Raw genomic sequence first — 20,266 nt, 5'->3', positions numbered from 1 at the left:
CATAATTTGATCCTCGAGACACGCGAAAGTGTCATTTTTGTTACGCTGTGTAATAAGTGAATTATTTATCAATAGTTAGACGCTAAGGCCACTTACTTATTTCGATGTTTGATAAGACAAGGTCTTAAAAATTATTCCGATCGTTTTTGAGCTAATCGTACCAATTCTAATAGGCTTACGTTTGTCGAAAATCTGTGGATCATCTGTGCTACCATGAGTAAGACAGGGTCAACTATAGTCATTTGCCTTGAGTATAGCATATAGAATTATCTTCAAACAAAATCATTGTCACGATAACATAAGTGACCGGTTGTTGACTTTCAAAATTTGAACCCACCGTGAAAAGTAAACGACGGAAGTTCTTAACAATGTTATAGTTGACCGAACTTGGCTTTCGTGCTCCCGGCCAGTCAGTACCCCACAATGTATTGTATAAGAAGCTCACCAACTTATAATTCTCGCATAATTTGTGATATCGCCCTAAAAGCCATTATTAAGGTGAAGATTAATCGAAGCCAAACCTCAAATTTTCAAGAGCACGGATCTGGAGATCCAAGCATCCGTTTTAGCTGAAAACTTAATCGATTGGTCACTCGCTGGAGGTGACCAATCGATTAAGTTTGAAAACTTGAGGTTTGGCTTCGATTCATCTTCACCTTAAACGAGTGTCTAGCTCGTAGTTTTTAAGCAAATGAATTAACCAAGACAAAAATTATCACCACTGCGAGATAGAGGAATATCTTCTCTTCACCGCAGCATTGGTAAATAAAGTGTAAATCCACTCGTTTACTCAGTAATAACAAGCTACACACTTGGTTACCAATGGCTTTTAGGGCGAAATCATAAATTAAGCGAGAATTTATCTATGTTTTAGGTAATCTACACTTACAGCTAATCGTTTTACATATTGTTTAAAATTCTTTTTTTTTTACTGTGCAGGGCATGGATTTTCTTCGTGATTGTCACACAATGCAAAATTTGTGAATTGGTAAAAAAAATGGTTTAAGTTAACAATTGTGTAAATGCTCATAGGAACACTAAGCTGAGAAGCAACCTCTTTCCCAAAAGAGAAGTAGCGCCAGAAAAAAGAAGGATACACTTTAAAATTAAATTTTAACTTGCATCGTTATTGATTCTTACATTGTTCTACATTATACGCCGTGATGCTGATACTTTTTCTCCCATGCCAGTGCAAAACCAACTGATTATCATTACTTCGATATCATGCAATGAATTAGCAACAATCAGACTTGTACGAGTCTTGCTATGCTTGTCCTGCTTTGCCTTATCATACTTCGAATTTACAAATTAAGACCGTTACATCCCTTATGATTTCGATATCCAAAACCTTATGCCGAAGTCGTGCCAAATCCTCATAGAGAACGAAATGTGAAGCATCGGTGCGAGCTAATCTTCGACTTTAGTGGATAATTACAAACTACCAAACACTTCAATCGAAACTTCGGAATTAGGTCACACGAGCCTCTTTAACACCGTCGAAAACATCAGACAAGTGCCAAATGCTTCCCATAACACATGGTGGCAAACTATCATCATCATCATTCTCATAATCGTCATCATCGTGCCGTCGTCGTCCAACGTCATCACGCCACCATCATTCATCATCGTCATCGTCGTCGTCGCTCTCGGTGCATGCCATGCTATGCACCATCAAACAAACAATAATAGTCGGTCGGTGCAAATGAGCTCTACAATACCCGCACTCAAAGGCCTATTGCCATCAAAGGAGCAAGCGAAATAGATTGCTTACGTACGTACGAACGTAGCGAGAGCCTACCTATCCCATCTCGTTGGATGTGTGTGTGCGTGTGCGTGTCGCTAATAAACTGTTTGGGTGTCGGCCACGCCCGCTTAAATATAGCCTATCGCGATTGGACCCTACTATTAATGCACGCACACTGCCGCAAGTTGGCGGTATTCGGGGGTACGTAAACGTGACTATTGTAGACGAGTGATGATCCTTCTTGTACTTGGTTGCAAGTGTGTGCGGTAGTGCTGAGATTTGTCGGTGTGAGTGCTAGGCCACTGAAAAAGTACCGAATCATCGTCACCTTCTGCTTCGTCCCGCGTCCCGAACGAGGGTAGTCTACGAGCGGCGTATACCTGCCGTAGGCGGGAATGAGAGATGCGAAGGTCATCGATGACACGATGGGTAGGAAGGAAAGGGACGGCCTCAGCGCTGCAAGCGGGATTGTAGTGTTTTTTTAGGAAAATAAAATAAAATCAAAAATTGATCTCAGTTGAAATTCGTCTGCCGGATGAGAAGGGAAAAAAGTACAATCTGTAACCTATAATTATAAGTTTTTTCTTCGTTTCGCGTTCAGTTGGGCTTTCGAAGGCATATCGGCGGCAGGCGCACCACGTTACGAACGAACGAGAACGACGTGCTTCGGGTAAGAGACTGGAAGGTGCTATCGGTTGAAGAAGAGAGCGTTCGTCGGGAAGGCATTCGCGAGTGTATAGGTGTGTATGACGCGTTCGGGTGCGCTTCGGCTCCCTCTAGAGTGCAGCAGCATTGCGCGAGAGTGTGCGAATCGATATTTCGGGGGCCTTCGCCGCAGCGCGTATCCTCGCCTCTCTCGCTCTCACCCTTTCTACTGCAGCTCGAGCCAACCCTGCCTCTGTGTTTGCCCCGTTCCAAGTCCCGGGACCTAATGAACGCCAGTGAGAAGAGGACTTAATAATAGTGTTTAGAGTTTAATTTCTGCTTCTCTCATCAAGAGCATCTCGGCAGCCGTAGCAAGCAGCAGCAACAGCAGCAGCAAGCCTATACAACACAACGCTCGGATGCTGGAGTAAAACCGCGATCTGGACCGTCCAATTTTGGTGGTTATCCCTGGCGAAGAAAAATTGAACACCGCGCGCGCCAATCCACGGACCAACGAGAATACGACGGCGCTCGGGCGGACAGACGGACGGAGTCGATTATCCGGCCCCGGGTAGAATTACATAGTGCTAATCCCGGAGATTTTGGTGTGTTTTACGTGCTTTGTATGAAGGCCCTTTGTTTTACGCCCTCATCTGCCTCGTGACGTGTACAAATCAGTGTGCTTTTTGACCAATGTGCGAACCGCTTTTGACCCACTGTGCAAATCGTGTGTTTTAAGGTTGCGGAAAATGTGGTGCGTGGAAATATCCGTAATTAATGAGATTAAATGAGCAAGCGGGCTTGGATTAAAGTGATACTTAAGCCGTACCAAGAGCTTAGTGGTGTGTGTTGAGCGATAGGGAGATGAACATCGATTACCCTTTGACGAAGAGTGGTTTGGACCAGGAATAACTCCAATTGCAGTTAGCGCCGGAAGCAGAACATCCCCATAGGAAAGGGGCATCCCGTGTGAGTCCTCAAGATGATGGCCTCACCGAGTTTCATGACCCAGTATCATAATCATCATCAGTGGAACAATAGCAGCCATCAGACTCAGGTTAGTAGACTATATAGGTGATAGAACATTCGAGTCCTACGACGATTAACGGTCGTCACTCACAGATGGACAAATTTTTCATCCGGGATACGTGCTCTACTTAAGTAGCTTGGATGGCGTAAAGTCCGGGACAATCGAAGGCGGTAAAATCCAATCAGAGGGGATTACCTGGAGGGATGTCGTACCTCTTGGGTCTGTGTTCAGCATGACACCTGAATAGCACCTACCTATCCAGGTCTTTTGTTGTTATGAATGGAGCGACCGTTAGTAATTTGTGGGTAGGATAGCCTTGTGCTAATGGTGAAGCCTTTCCATTAGTGAGGTATTGAAGGCATCGCACGTTCAAAACACGAATATCATTTAAGTTATGATTTCAAAACATATGTTTGATGTTGATAGTTTTCCTGAGTTGAGGATAACTTATCTAAACTATCAATATCAAATATATGTGTGTTTGTATAGTTTATTTAACACACGTCATACAAATAATGCTTTTGATTTTTTTTGTCTTAGAAAATCATCTTCAAGAGCAAAATTCACGCTTAACAGAAATCAATGAAGCTTAACAGAAATTAATGAACGAAACTTTTTTAACATTTGGTTAATTATCATTGGAACTTTAAAACACTAGAAACTTTATAAGTCGGTCATGAAGGCTTAATTATTCATGTTTATTTATACAATACAAATAGTTTGTAATCAATATCTCGAAATTTTGGGTGTACATACAATATATAGAACATTTCAAAATTCAATTTTCAATAGTATGTATACGATTGGATCTACAACCTGCATTTAAGTGGTGATCTTTTAATAACCTTAAATCGTGTAAGTATACATTTGGCCCGATTTTTCAACATTTTGATTTTCAAAATGAATATTTTTGATTGAATTCACTGCAGACTAAATTTAAGTATATTAACAAATTGTTGCTCAAATTTCAGCTGTTTAGATCGCTATAAGTAGCTTCAACAGTAGCAAGTCATGTGGAAAAATGGGAGTGTTATCGAGTGTTCTTCATCTTCTTGGCATTAACGTCCCCACTGGGACAGAAGCGGCCACTCAGCTTAGTGTTCTTATGAGCACTTCCACAGTTATTAACTGAGAGCTTTCTCTGCCAATGTTGCAATTTTTCGCATTCGTATATCGTGTGGCAGGTACGATGATACTATATGCCCAGGAAGGTCAGAGAAATTTCCATTACGGAAAGATCCTGGACCGACCGGGATTCGAACCCAGACACCTTTAGCATGGCTTTGCTTGGTAGCCACGAACCCTAACCACTCGGCTTATGAAGGCCCCTAGATTGTTGTCGAGTGTATGTAATGATTCACTGCAAAAATGAAATACATAGTCTAGCTATTCCATGTATAATATAACAAAACTTATGATATTACAAAAATTACACTGTGCTATTAACAAACTTTGTTTGAGCAAAAACATGAAGTCAATGTAGATTTATATTTGAAAAGAAAGGCACAACAGTTTTTATATGAACTTTTAACTCCAATAGTAACTACACAGTTCGAACGAAACGTGTAAATTTCTGAGACATATAATGCACATAATTGGAGCGTGGTATATAATGGATATTTACATGATATGCCATGAAAACTTCAATTATATGTCATGTAATTCAGCAGGATTCTGTGTGATTACATGACATATAACATAAATTTACATGATTCAAGACTTAAATTTACATGACATCATGTTTACATCGCATAAATGAAGTTTACATGACAAAAACATTTACTGTGACAAAAAGTATATTATGCTCAATTTATATATTGTTGCTGATCATTAGTGGCAAAATGAACAATCTATGCGGTGATGTTGAATTGATATGGCATGCAGATATGTAGATATGGGATGAAATAGCATTATTGATTTTTAACCATTATTTTCTCTATACCTACTACTTCCATATGGGACAGTTTTGCTATTATGGGCAATGTATCGAAACATAATTAGCAATAGTCAAGATATTTGTTCTTCAAGCTTAATGCATTTTTTTGTACCGAAGTTTCTAGCATGCCTTCAGTATTATACATTGTTTAAGATAGAACAGTTAATTTCTTAAAAAGGCCACTTGTATCAAAAGTAGTTCAAGATGTGCCAGCCTTTATCATATAAGATTTACTCAAAGAGTGGTTTTGATACATATTTGAGTGATTTATTTATTTATTGCAAACATTATTGACACGAAAAAATGTCAATAACGCTTGAATAATGTTTAAAGTCTGTTTTTTTTTTCTAAACTTAAAACAAAATCAAAATTCTAACGTCAAGGTGACTCACGCATCGGGAAATTGGGAAAAAGCAAAAAAAATCAATTCACCGTAAGAAAACTGCAAAGCTCTTATTGATTGCATTCACAACTTTCTATGCATTCTAGTTAAAAGCCTCTTTACTTAATAATTCTGTTCTTTATTGCTATGTTTTTGGTTTCCTTGGGATAATATTATTCCAATCATTTTTCGGAATCAATTTATGGGAAAGTTTATCTATCTTTTCAAAAATATACAGTTCGTAGTAATACAGTAGCAAACCTTATTTTTTTTGATCGGGAAATGTATGACAATTGATAAACTCGTTTGAAAGTCTATCAAGCCTGTGAGTTTGTTTAAAACCAAAACTATGATTCATTTTAGATTGTTTCGATCCTATCATAGGAACAATGGTCAAACTTGTTTCACTCTAGACATTTCCATAAAAAATCCACGACTGAAATTTGATCTACAAAATTTTAATACGTGGCAAAAAATCTGAATTCCATTTAATCCTAATAGGACTGCTTTGGTGTATGACAAAAAAAAACTGCACTTGAAGTCGTTTGAAACGGTAGAAAAAATCGTAAATTAAAACGGGAAATACCGTTAAGAGAAACAAACAGGAGAAAACATAGAACTTCAAATTAATTTCTCACTGACCATCCTAGTTCTATTCTATTCTAAGTGCTTACACAGCCAATAATGAAAAGCATCCTGGAAATACCGGAACATCTTCCGGTACTTTCTTGCCAGAATTAATATTTGTAGCATATCTGGAATATGATACAGATATTAAAATGTGGCCATTTTGGTCCAAGATGCAGACTTGGGTTTTAAGATAGTTCAAACATTTACGGCAATTAGATTATAACATAAATAACATGAATCGACGACTTTCTTGAGGAAGAAACGGGGACAACCGTACCAACCGTTCCAATTCAGGGATAAAGATTGGATCGTTGGAAATGGCTTTGCTAAGAATGTTGATGCACACTCCGTTTGTAGTCCTTTTACATTTCCTGGGATGGGACACTGATATTTCTCCCTCATGTCCTGGCTTTAAAGCCTAGGCTTAAGCGCCATCACTCTCTCTGAAACGAGAAGAAAACTTTTTCTGACCTCTCTCCCGTGGAAGTCAGAGATTCTAACAAATCATTATTTATTTCATGACGAAACAGGATGATTAAACGTAGTGGAACTGTTTCCATGATTCAACTGCAATTATGCATGCCCAATATAAAAAAATATAGAACAGTAGTTTGTAAAACTGTTTTTTTTTTATAAAAGGTAGCTGACAAGTTTATGTTATCACTTTTCACTGTTTTTCTAAATAATTTGTCATCTTTGTCGTACAAAGTTATCAGTCAACATATAACCACGTGTCACACACAAATTCTGATAAAATCGATGATTCTTCCTCAATACCCCACCACAATTAATTTTATTATAATGTTTAGTACTAGGTTAACTTTTTGTTCCTATCACTTGATTTTTTATATGCATCTTCTCTGAAGGCATAATTTGGTGTAACACAAAATGTTCAATGCACTGTATCACCAGACAAACTATCAATTTTCTTTAAAATACTTCCCGGGAAGCATAGCACTATCATCCGTTGTAACACTTCATCGGTCGAATCCAACTCACTGCCCATCCTGTAAGAAAACTTTCATGTTTCAAATTTTTTTGAACGTTTTAACATCAAGATATATTTGATATCAAACTCCTTAAACACACACAATTATTAAAAATTTGATGACAATCGAATTATCACGTATGGCGAAATATGGAACCATTGTGTCCATAACTGGTACACCTACCCTATATAATTATTTACCCACAGGCTCTCCTTTCAAATTGAAATTATTGATTTGAATTGCGTTATCGGCATAACTTTTGGCTCTGAAGTTTTTGATTTATATGACAACAATTATAGTTATTGCAACTGGAAATTTCATTAGATCGGTCGCATGCGTGTACTGAGTACACGCGCCTTGAAAAAAGCTCGGTTTTCATACACAGCTCAAGCGAGGTGGCGCTGGCGATGGTTGAATGCGCGACCGCTCTTGAGTTAAATTTAAATTAAATTTACCCTCTTTAAACACATGCTTTTTTGGAGCTATATTTTCCGATAGTTCTTGGTTTCAAAGCTGATGTTGAACTTCATACTGAAATAAGGCTGACAAACGAATATATTAATCGGCCCAATTTATCAGCAACAAGAAAAATCAAATAAGAGAAATCGATTGCTGCCGTTACTCAGACGATACTGAGCGCAGTTTTTGCTTTTCTTCCGATTCCTTACGTTGCAATTGTTTTTGGCTTCCAATCTTCTACTGTTTTATTCATTAATTATTCCTTCTTTTAAATATAGACTGTTCCAGAGTTTGATTGTTATAAGGCAATATTTTGTAAAACCTTATATTTTTATATTTTGCTGTTTGATTCATTTTTTCAAGTCTTTCTGTTAGAATAATCATTGCTTTGAGTCCTGCCTATATTGCAACAAACATTTATTTTTTACAAACACAGGATTTTGTTTCTAGACATGTTCGAAAAAATATTTTTTCAATCTCAAAATTTGTTAAAAAATTTAAATCAAAAATAGGCATTCAAAATATTTTGAATTTGGACAGATATATTTGCTTTTCAAAATGTACTGTTTGTTGGCATCAAATCAACAGTTTAAACAAAACCATCTCAGGGTGGCCCCCGAACCGGGAAAAACGGGAAAAGCGGGAAAAAGACAGGAATTTGAAATCACCGGGAAAAAGACGGGAAAAACCGGGAATTTGAGAAGATCACCGGGAAAATAGTTTTGAACGAACATCTTTAAGCTGTGATCTACAAACCAACCTCCAAAATAAGTTATGGAAAGTAGTTATGTTTAATGATATTGCAATGAGGCATCCGCAATTTTGAAAAAATATCTTTTAAACAGAAATGATTTAATTTCTTCCATGCTACACCATATTTTTTTAAAATCTTTCACAATGTTTTGAAATATTTTTTTGAAATTTCGTTCTCGCACTGTCAGGGATGATATTTTTTGAACTTTTCTCTAATTTTTTTCACGCCACTTTTTGTATCAAAGTTTAATTACTTATTGCAGATTGGTTTAGCACTCTTCTGTACTGGCTGAATAGCACAACTTATCTTGAAAACAAGCCTTTATTTATAAAAGCTCTTAATATGTCACTAGTTATCTAATCGACAAAGTTTTGAATAAGGGCTCATTTCCGATTTTAATAACGATCAAACTGTTACAGCTCATATAAATAATGTAGAATATCCACACAATAAGCATTAAGAGGGGGTGGGTGGATGATAAAAATGATAATTTTCGTTTCATTGAAATTGTGAGTGAGCCCTAAGTTAAGTGCTTCTACATGTGTGGCCTTGTTTCATTCGTATCTTGAACTTATTTGCTTCAAAGAACTCTTTATTTATATGAAGAAAAATCAAAAGATTAAGAATTAAAATAATTTCAATTGCGGTAAAGAACCACTTGGGCATCTTGATGATTTATTTAGGCACCTGGGGCTTTTGTCGGCCAAATTATCTGACATCCAGCTTAAGATGCACTTAGGATGATTATAAACCAAAGCCAAGTCGTCTCGAAATTTCAAGAGCACGAGTCTTGAGAACCAAACCGAGCTCTGAGCTGAAATTTTGATCGTTTATTCATCACCATAATGCAACCAATCCAACAAATTTTCAACGCGAACGGTGGTCATGTTCTCTAGATCTTTAAACTTGAGCTTGAAAATTTGAAGTATGGCTTAAAGGGCATATTGTTGGTAGACATGGTTCAAATAGCATTCAAATTAAACCCCTGTCGTATCAAGAATAGGATCTGTTTTATTAGCACAATTAACCATCTCTTTCCCATGATAGATAGACAAATCGATTCATATGAATACTATACTATGCCATAGTTTTCAGAATAAGATTCTATATACATTAGATCAATCAAATAGTCAACATATTGGTCCAACAGTGAAACTATTGATAAACAATCAAATACTATGGAAAAACAACTAAAAAAAATTAAACCGATTTAAAAAAAGAAGTGGTTTTCAAAGAAACGATTTTTGATGTAGGAAAAGTCAATTAAAGTCGTTGGAAAAAATGGATTAAAAACCGGGAAAATTATGTGAAATTTACCGGGAAAACCGGGAAAAAAGCGGGAATTTCAAAATCGAAATTTGGTGGCCACCCTGCATCTGCTTCCATACGAATAGAACTATTTTGCATATAAATTTTGTCCCATCAAGTGTTATGTACTTTTATCAAGTTATGCTTTTTAATAATTACTGAACATCTGTTTGTGAATATTTTAATCATACATAAACCTGCTTTCAATCAAATTGTTTTTCTTGAAAATGAAATGTTATAAGAATTAAGAACTCTTCTCAGGATCTTGTCATTATTTTTTTTAAATTGATTGTTGTAAGAATTTTTGGAGTTTGGTTAAGTTAAAACATTACGATGTAAACACAACCAAAATTGCGTTTGGCAATTTTTGTCACTGCCTTGTGCTCTAGTCTGCTAAAACAGTCAGTTTTTTACTATGGACTCAGTGGTGCCAATCTCGATAAAAGGAACGAAAAATGATGATATTCAAGAAAAAATCTGTGTTAATTTTCAAAGTTGCAGAAGAAATCACTAATTATATATCATATGCTGTCTGATCATTTAAAATCACTCATTATGCCAAATGGTCATTATGCCAAACGATCATTATGCCAATCGGCCTTATGCCAAACGGGGTACAATAGAGCAGGATAATGAACCATGTTTTCAGTTGATATTCTTCAACTCACTTTCTTAGATTGTTTTGGCTTTGAATAGTTATTTGTTCCTGTAAAACTCCAAAGCATATCCAAACCAAATACAATCGGGAAATTAGGGATAGATGGGTATGAGGTCATCAAACTATTTTTTTTCGATTCTTCACGATATTTGACATAGTATTAGTAGTTTCCGCGTTGCGATCACTTTGAGCTAAATTACGACGGGATAATGAAGCTGACATTCAGTTAAATGTGAATAAGATCTTTTAGAAAAATCAGATTTTCTGAGTGTTTAAAAGCGCCAATCCCGGTAAACAAATCGGAAAATGCCAAAAGTTTGCACCGTGATCTGGGGTCACATTGATCAGTAGCGGGGTAACATTGATCGGAATGACTCATCTCGTAAAACGTTCGAATTACAATTTATTGATGGGACATTTTTAAAGCCTGTATAGCGCTTTTATTTCTTATATTGATGAGCCAATGAAAATTGAGGCTTTTGCAAAAATTGCGTTGAGTTCATCTGTAAATTTGTCAACTTTTCAAAACACTGAGCTCTAACATTAAAAACACTACCAAAGATTCATGTCTTACAAGTGTTCTGCAAACGATATAAGCAAGGAAAATATGAATGTTACTAAAACATCAATGAATTATTATTAGGAATTTAGAATTTGCTTATGAAATTGCCTACATTCAGGCGTATTTCGAAGTTCAAGGTGCCTTCAATTTTAAAATAACTCAAAATTAAATGACTTGCAAAAGTTTGGCATTATTATTCGTCTTCAGGGGATATGATTTAAGTAAGTAACGACATTTTCAATATTACCGAACGTTGTTTACATGTGTGATCAATGGTACCCCATATCATCAGATTCAAAAATTAGCTTACGATATTTCTTTAAACATGTTTAAATTTTTGAGATATGCTAAATTTGACTATTTCAGCCAGCTTGCATGGCAATTTATTTGCTTAATTTGCCTCAGAACTCAAACTTCATGTGTATAACAGTACTTATCAACAAAGTTCATAATACTTCCGATGCTCAGAAGTTATTTTTCGTTGATTTAGAAAAGTATTGTATTTTGCCATATAAGAGAAGCCAAGAATTTCGCATGGAGACTGTAAGCATGTTTAAAAAATAGATTAAACCCTAATTTTATCGTGAAATTTCAACCAAATTTTTTATAAAATGGAAGTTAAAGTCATATTTTTTAAAAGTCCTATTTTAGTAATTTCTGGTGATATTACGACAAATACCTAATACTGCTCGTATTTATATGCATTTTCAATGATTTTCCCAAAGAATTTTATCAGAAATTATTTTAAGTATTTGCCCAAAAGTTCGGATATTACCTACTCGAAAGATTTTCTTACTTAAGGATAGATGGGTAGATTTTTGTATTTGAGACATTTGCAGCCGGAGGCTAGCTCATCTGTTATATTTCTTCAGGAGTTCATTTAGTGATTATTTCCCTTGGAATCCCTTCGAGAACTTTCCTAAGGAATTCATCAAATAATTTTGTTTTGGATATCTCAAGAACACAACGTGGGTTTTGCCAAATATAACCACAGAAATTAACTCTGAGATCATCAGGAATTTCTTTCAAGATTCTTTCAGATATTTTTCATAAAAACCCTAAGTTCTCCAGGATTTTACCCGGTGATTCTTCCATAGATTTTCATAGGACATCCTCCAAAACTTTCGTTTACAACTTCTTCAAAAATTTAACCAGAAGTTTATCCAAGGATGCCTCCAGGAACTTAAGGATATCTCCTGAAATTACTCTGAGATTTCTTTAGGATTTCCTACAGTAATTCTTTAAGATTTCTCAAGGAAGTCTTTAAATATTTTCTCAACTACTATTCTAGGATGTTATCTAGGCATTTCTCCATGAAAATGTAAATTAAATTTTCCAGAGAATTAAAAAAAAAGAGAGTGAGCAAATTTTAAAGTAATCTCTGATGGAACTTTAGAAATCTTTGAAAAAAGAAACGAGCAGAATCCTTCAAAAAATGTGTTTTCTGAAAAAAAAAATGCTGCAGTGTTGATTTGAATGGAAACTTATGATTAAACTTTTGTAGATTCGATGGGATTGTGGCTGCTCAAAGGGGCCTTCCTCAGCCGAGTGGTTAGAGTCCGCGGCTACAAAGCAAAGCCATGCTGAAGGTGTCTAGGTTCGATTCCCGGGGTCGCAATTATTAACTGTGGAAGTACTCATAAGAACACTACGCTGAGAAGCAGGCTCTGTCCCAGTGAGGACGTAAATGCCAAGAAGTAGGAGATTCGATGGGGTGGAAGAACTGTTGTAATTCTGGAGAAATTCCTAGACAAAATAGTAATAAGAGGAACTCAATGATGAAACACAGGATCGAACTTGAGGAATTCTTAGAAGATTTTCTCGAATAACCCCTTCAAGGTTTTTTTTTGAGAAGTTCTTAGTAGTTACCGTGGATGAAATGACGTTGAAATTCTGGTCAGGTTTCTTGGAGAATAAAACCCCTGAAAGAGTAACAACTGAAAAATTCGGTTGAAGGATTAGTGGAAAAATATCTGAAGGAAGTCCTAAGCTAGTGTTTGTGAACATTTTCAAAGTAACCCTTGAAAAAATTACTGGAGATAGTAACGTTGAAGTGCCCGAGAATGTTTTGGAGCAAACACTGGAACAATGTCTCAAGATATTCTTTGAGAAATCGCTGGAAAAATTTCTGGGAGAATTGGTAGAGGAATCTCTACAAGAATTTTTGGAAAGATCCCTGTAGGAGTGCCTGAAAGTATTCCAGATGGAAAAAAAAAACTTTGGAGAATTTGTTGAGAAGAAGCGTAACAGTCTCTGTAGATCCCAGACAACCATAAGTCGCATCAAAGTTCACGTAATAACTCGTTTATTCATTCAAATTGCATCCAACCCGCAAAACACGGTGGATAAAATCGTCAGATTGATGAGTTTCCTCGCATAAAACGCTTTTTTTCTGAGTTGATTTGTATATTTTGTTTCGTATTCGTTTCGTTCGTACAAAGTAAGTCGAATCAACATATGTTATCACAAGTTAAGTCGCATAAGATCAGTTCGGTAGAAAATTTCTACACTCGCGTTGTATGCTATTATGCATCACATAATATATTTATGCACGTATATTGTACGTAGAAGGCCTTTTCGAGACATCTTATGAGTACATAAATGAAGTTTACATGACGTGTAATCTTCATTATTTTTAACTGTGTGTGTTCATTTCCTATCTGCCCCTTGACAACTTGTTTCGACCTATCGGCACTCGGCGAACGACATTCGGCTAATCGGAATTCTCTAGGCTTGCATTAAAGAATAGTTTTCATTTCAAGGTTGAGATCTATCAAAGACAACTACGAAATTTCAATAGCACAAACTTAGTGGACTAGACAACCGTTCGTACTGAATATTTGATCGATTGATTACACGATGGTGTTGACCGATTGATCAATTTTCTATCGCAAATTTGAGTTGTCAGGGAATTTGATTTTTGACCTGGAAAGTCGGGGAATTTCATCAGATGTTAGGGGGTTATGGGGTTACCATATAAGTAGGACCCCTATATATTTTGGACCTTCTGAGCCATTTTCCAATAAATTTATCAGTTTTATTCAAAAGTACAACTCAGCTTGAATTTCGTTTGAACTGTTTTACACTTGTATTAACCGTTTGTGCGTGAAAAGTGTCTTTATTTTGACCTAAATTAATTTCATTCGATCAGTTCATCCATGCAACCGTTACACCACGTTACACGCAGAAGTTGAATTCAGATTTTTTCGAATAGAAGCAAAATTTTATTCAAATTTCTGAGAGTCAAGCTCCTTCGGATTTCGGTTGTTAATCGATTGATTGGAATATGTGCAAGCATACTATCGTAGGCTTCGACTCCCATCAAATGTAAATTTCGGTTGTCCAGAATATATTTTTTGAGGGTTCAAAATGTATTGGGGCTTCACAATTGCCTTATTTCCGATGTATTTTCGACTATAAATGGCCATGTGAGCATTTTCATCTCATAGAGGATATTTTTCTCTACAAGTTGGCATATTCGTTGATTTGATTACACTATGTATTTAATATATTTTGACAAAAACTCAAAATAACTAATTTAGAGGATCTTAAATACGACTGGTACCCTACTACAGCCTCGAGAGAAATTATTGACTGCAAAGTTATCCATTAATCCAACTCATCAGTACAATTGTAAATAATCGTGATGGTATAGTACTAAATTCGGTTTTTCATCTACTTATAAGTATTCCACTAAATAGCTCGTAGATTTATTACCAATACAAAGATGTTTTACAACGTAGTTAAATTTTGTTAATTTGAGTTCACTCCATCCTACCATGATAAGCTACACATATTTGCTCATACGATTGAGGTAAAATTGATAAAACGTAAAATAGAGAAAACATTGAGAATTCTCATATTAAGCTGAAGATGAATCAAAACCGATCTCAAATTTTCAAGGGCACTTATCTAGTGAATCCTTTCAATATGAAACGATCATTACTTGATACTCCAAAGAACTCCAAATGGTATTCTCTAAAAAAATCATTACTGATTTTTTTTAAATAATTTAAAAAAATTCAATATATAAATAATTGAAGGAAATTTAAGAGAAATCTTTTCATCATTTAAGAGAATCATTTTTCATTAGAGTAATATTTGAAAAAGCTTTTTTCACAGTTTAAGAAATAATCCCTTGTGATAATATTTGAAGATAAACGTTAAGGATTTTCTGAAGGTATTTGAAGAATCCGTTGAAAAAAAAACATATATCTATCAATAGAGATATTTGTAGTGAAATCCCTTCTAAATTAACTGAACCAGTCTTTCAAAAAAGTCACCAATGTCCGAAATTTGAGCTGGAAAAAGAGCTGGTCAAATTTCTGAAGAACATTTTTTCCACTTAGGAAAGCATGATGGACGAACTTTATGATGTTATGTCTTATATGAAAATTGATGATAATCAGGGAGCGGCAGGTGTCTGAAATGTGAAATGTGGATTTGAGTCTAGTAATAGCACTATAATATGTCAAACAAGATCCTTTAAAAGCAAAAGTTTTGAACAATCATACTTTTCTTAAAAACGATGTACTTGATGAAACCGAGATTGAACTTGATTTCAATGATCAGGGTTAGAGTAATCGACACATCTACATGATTTCAGTGTTGTGAAAAACTCAATTTCTCATAACTCACGCTTGATATTTTTCATGCGTGAGTTGTCGATCACGTAACTCAACAGTCAAAAAAACATGGATGAGTTGGCTCACCTTTTTGACTCATTGTCTCATATTTCCACAGTTTACTCACACACGGCAATAATTTCTTGTTAGTCTGGTAAAATTATGTTAATGCTTTCTAACGTAAACAACAACATTCGGGTTTCACGAGTTTTTGACGGGTTTTTCGACTGAATAATTTTTTACGGTTTGAGTTGATTGAGTGATTTTGCATCAAAATCTCAAGCGTGAGATTTGCGAAGCAGATCTCTAATGAGTTAGCTCTCACGGAAGAGCGTATTGATTGAGATTTTGAGTGTGAGTCTATCAACACTGCATGATTTGCATGAACTTAATTTATTTTGAATTCAATCATTTCTGAAATAATTTGTTAAGCTTTGTTTTTGTTTGTTGCATCTCTTTTATACTTAGGTATGCACTACCAAAAATCAGTCGAATGCAAAGCTTTTTGTTATTTGACCTGCGTCTTTTTTTTCTCTTCAATGCAAAACAGTCCACGAATCTTGGGTATTTTTCTCGATAACTACCGCACCGAGTATTGATACCTGCCGATTATGATTTAAAGCGAAATTTGCTTCGATCCAATGCTTTTCAGTAAGTTCTAGTTGAAGAATACGGTAACACCCCTTAGTCTGAGTTTGTTTGGAAGTTTTTTTCTTTATGAGTAACGCCCTCACTTTTCTATTTGAATTGAGGACAAACATCACATTATCGCCATAATGTATACGACGGTAAGTAAGCATAGCAATTTTGGTTTCATAAGCTGATATCTTGTAAAAATCAATCAGAAAGGTGTTCGTCACTGCTCCAATTCGTGATCCGTACCCATAAATTTCGCTCGTCAATCCCGACACCTTCGCAAACAATCAAACACCCGTTCGCTAATCATTTTGTTTCCCTCCGCTTCTCTTTCTATTCCAGCTGTCACCTCTCAACATCCTTCCGTATCAGTACCCGCCTCAGCCCCCGTCCGTCAGCAGTCTCGGCTCGGTGGCATCGCTCGGTTCGGCGGGACTTTCTCCGACGCAGTCGATTGCCTCCTCGAACGGAACCGGAGGAGGGGGAGCTGGTGGTGGAGGTGCCGGAGCTAGCACGGCCAGTAGCAGTTTCAGTACGACCGGTGGAGGCGGTTCGAACGCCGCCAGCCCAGACACAGTGACCAGTGCAGCAGCCGCCGCCGCTGCCGTTGCCGCCTCGTCTGCCTACGGCTTCGGCGCCATGGTCCAGCAGAGTCCTGCCACGGCGGCAGCCCTGGAGATGACCGCAAGGTGAGTTTGATGGGGGGTTAAGGTTCCTAAGGCGGTTCCTAATTGATTATGTTCTTTGGTTCCTTCACAGGTCGCAGCAGATGCACTATCCTTCGTATCAGTATCCGGCGGCCAGCTACTACAACAACATGGCCGGAAATCCTTGGTTCGCGCAGGAGTCCATGTACCAGGGATGGCACGGGGAAGCGTATGGGTTGAAGCTGGAAGACTACTCGCACCAAACTCAGGCGCAGCGTCGCTGCGCTCGTTGTACCTGCCCTAATTGTATCAACGAACTGTCGGGTCTGCCACCGGTGGTCGGTCCGGATGAGAAGGGGAAACGGCAGCACATTTGTCATATACCGGGGTGCGAGAAGATCTACGGCAAAACGAGCCATCTGAAGGCGCATCTTCGGTGGCATACCGGCGAGCGGCCATTTCTGTGCAAGTGGTTGTTCTGTGGGAAAAGGTTTACGAGGTCGGATGAGCTGCAGAGGCATTTCCGTACGCATACAGGGGAGAAGCGGTTCACGTGCAGTATTTGTAGTAAGAAATTTATGAGGAGTGATCATCTAGCGAAGCACGTGAAGACACACGAGAACAAAGCGAAGAAGATCGCCAAGAAAAGTGAGAAAGCGGAAGAGGCGAAGATGAAGAAGGAGGATGCGAAGTTAGGGAAAGTGGAGTGCAGTGGGAAGCGGTTGGAAGTCAGTGATAAGGTAGGACAGTTGACAGTGCCGAAGGTGAAGAAACTGAAGAACAGTGAACAGCAAGAGGATATCAATGCGAACATTCGAATGCCTCAGATCAAGCAAGAGAAAGGGTATGAAAGCGCGAGTAAGACATTGTTTTCGGGTATGGGGGAGTACGGCCAGAGTGGCGGCTATCAATCATCGGCAATGAACTATCATCATCCGTCGTACTTCCAGAGTGCATTTTTACAAGAAGCGAGTAATCCGAGTAAAAATTTGTTCCATAATCCGTACTGCGATAGTGGCTTCCAGAGCCGATCGAATTTGTTCTCTACCTCGACGAATAGTAGCAGTGGGTGTGATTCGATAGATCGACGAAATAATAACAACGCTAGTAGTGAGGTTAGCAATAGTCTAGTGAAACTGGAAGAGTATACCAACAGTCACAGTCTACTGAACAACGACAACGGTGCCAGCGGCCATCAGCGAAGTAGCTCCAATAATAATCTACTACCTCATTCGCAAGCTCAAGTGTACCACATCCCATCAGAAATAGCGTCCAATTACGCGGCCTATTCGAACGTAAAGCTAGGTTCGGCCGCCTACCACCCCGGTCACCACCATCATCATCACCACCCGCATCAGCATGGTAGCGGTAATGGCGGTAGCAGTAGTAGTGCTTACGGTGACGTTAATCCAACATCACACGGTGGTTCATCTGTCAACGAATCGAACAATAACAACAATAACGGTACCTCCTCCTCCGCAGCGGCGGCATCATCGGCGGCTTCATCAGCAGCGGCCGCCGCCACGTACAACATGATGATGAACAATTACACTATCCATCATCATCACCATCACCATCTCAGTCAGCAACAACAACAGCAGCAACACCACCACCAACAGGAGATCGAACTATTCAAATAACTGCGTAACTGTCAGTTGTCAGGCGCGGCAGCGGCGGCGCCTATTGTTTTGCGCGCGCATTTTAGATACAACGCAGTCTTTGTTGCCGTCCGTCGAAGCAACCTGTCAAAAATATGAGATTTTTGTGACGTTCCTTTTGTCTGTGCATCCAAGTAGGCTCGAACCGAACCGCACGGCATGTTTTGTTTTTAAACACTTACTTTTCCTCTTTTTTTAAAGTTAAGAGCGAAAGACCGCGCGATGAAAAATGTGTTTTTAGTCGGTTAGGAAATAAAAACCCCTCTCCCGAGTGCCAATACAAAAGCTTTAGATATTGTTGTTTTTTGTTCTGTTCGAGAAGCAAACGTGAAAAGAAACAGAAAACTATTAAATTATGTCATGATTTATTTATGTTCCTACAATTGTCAGCGGGCGAAAAGACGTGGAAAATAATATACTCATAAAAGGAAAAGGGTGGCTTGAGAAACCTCGTTGAAGTGAGAGAAAACAAAACACACTCGTAACGTGCGGATGTGCTAACCCATACACTCGAATGCGCCATTAAAAGCGGTGAAATTAGCAATTGTAAAATATAATTAAATTTATTTATATTTTCATCAATCATCTCATACAGCCGCTTGCGGTGCTGTCGTAGTTTTTTTTTGTTCCCTCTTGTGCTGCTCTCTCTCACTTTAGAAGAAAAACTGTTAGCCACAAAGCAGGCGACCACTAACCAGCCATCTACCGAACAAAGTCCTCTGTGCAAGACAGAAAAAAAACGGAGTCCGAGAGAAAAACACCAAATTGAGGGCCAGCGAGCGGTTAAAATCTTTTTATTCGCCAATTTCACCTCCTCATTGAAGCGTAGCTGCCGCCGCTAAACCTAATTAATTTGTTCTTGTCCACTTTTTCTCTCCGTGTCTAGTAGGCTAGAGCCCCCGGAGTAATAATTGTATAAAGAGTAATGCAAACAGATCCATTCTGGCGTTGGAGTTGGACCCATGTGAGCGTGTTGATGTACAGTAATTTATAAATTTTTAAATTAAGTAGTGCATAGTAGCGGCCGCCGTTTTCTCGCGTTTCGTTTTTGCTCAATCCAATCCAATTCTCTTCGAGTTGCTGGATGGGGGAAAACGTTGTACATTTCCGTGTATGTAGCTTTGATTACCTCTCGTAACTCTCTGTCTCTTTCGCTCTCTGTTGTTCGAATGTACTGGAAGCAAAACAAGCAATAATGTGATTCGGAGTCATTTGTCCCAATGTCCGAGACCGACGACGACGATTTCGGACAGCCCCGACTCGAAGCGCAATGTAAATACTGTCCCATCCCATTTTAGATACGATACGCATACGTTTACTACTTTCCAATCAAACAAATTAAATCTATACACAATGCGTCGCTTGTTGCAGTCTGCAAACAAGCTGCGCACTTTGACTTTATGGAGAAATTGCATTGAATAGAAAAATTGAGGCAAAAACTCAAACTACAAATCACAAAACAAATCGATGTAAGTTTACAGTACCTTTTAAGCGTGGATGATACAAAGATGACGAAAATTAAGATAGAAGAACGATAATGAAATGCTGTTTTATGAAAACCTCAAAAAAGTAAATAGTGAATAATAATGATAATGAAAAAAAA

General features: G+C 37.7%; 1 protein-coding gene across 2 annotated transcripts; it reads left to right on the top strand.

Annotated features, from left to right (window-relative positions):
* The first annotated feature begins 2,261 nt into the window (after positions 1-2,261).
* Positions 2,262-20,216, top strand: LOC5569694 (transcription factor btd). Of its 2 annotated transcripts, none has more exons than XM_001658625.2 (3): positions 2,262-3,446; positions 16,701-17,047; positions 17,118-20,216. In XM_001658625.2, the coding sequence occupies exons 1-3, from the start codon at positions 3,372-3,374 to the stop codon at positions 18,643-18,645; spliced, it is 1,950 nt and encodes a 649-aa protein (XP_001658675.2). In that variant the 5' UTR covers positions 2,262-3,371; the 3' UTR covers positions 18,646-20,216. The 2 variants fall into 2 exon arrangements, with proteins under 2 accessions (XP_001658675.2, XP_021699792.1); XM_021844100.1 differs by lacking the exon at positions 2,262-3,446 and adding an exon at positions 16,369-16,510.
* The last annotated feature ends 50 nt before the right edge of the window (positions 20,217-20,266 follow it).

The sequence above is a fragment of the Aedes aegypti genome, chromosome 1, assembly GCF_002204515.2.
Source record: "Aedes aegypti strain LVP_AGWG chromosome 1, AaegL5.0 Primary Assembly, whole genome shotgun sequence".
Classification (NCBI taxonomy): domain Eukaryota; kingdom Metazoa; phylum Arthropoda; class Insecta; order Diptera; family Culicidae; genus Aedes; species Aedes aegypti.
Note: the sequence above shows the minus strand (reverse complement) of the source record. Positions and strands in the feature narration are given on the sequence as shown.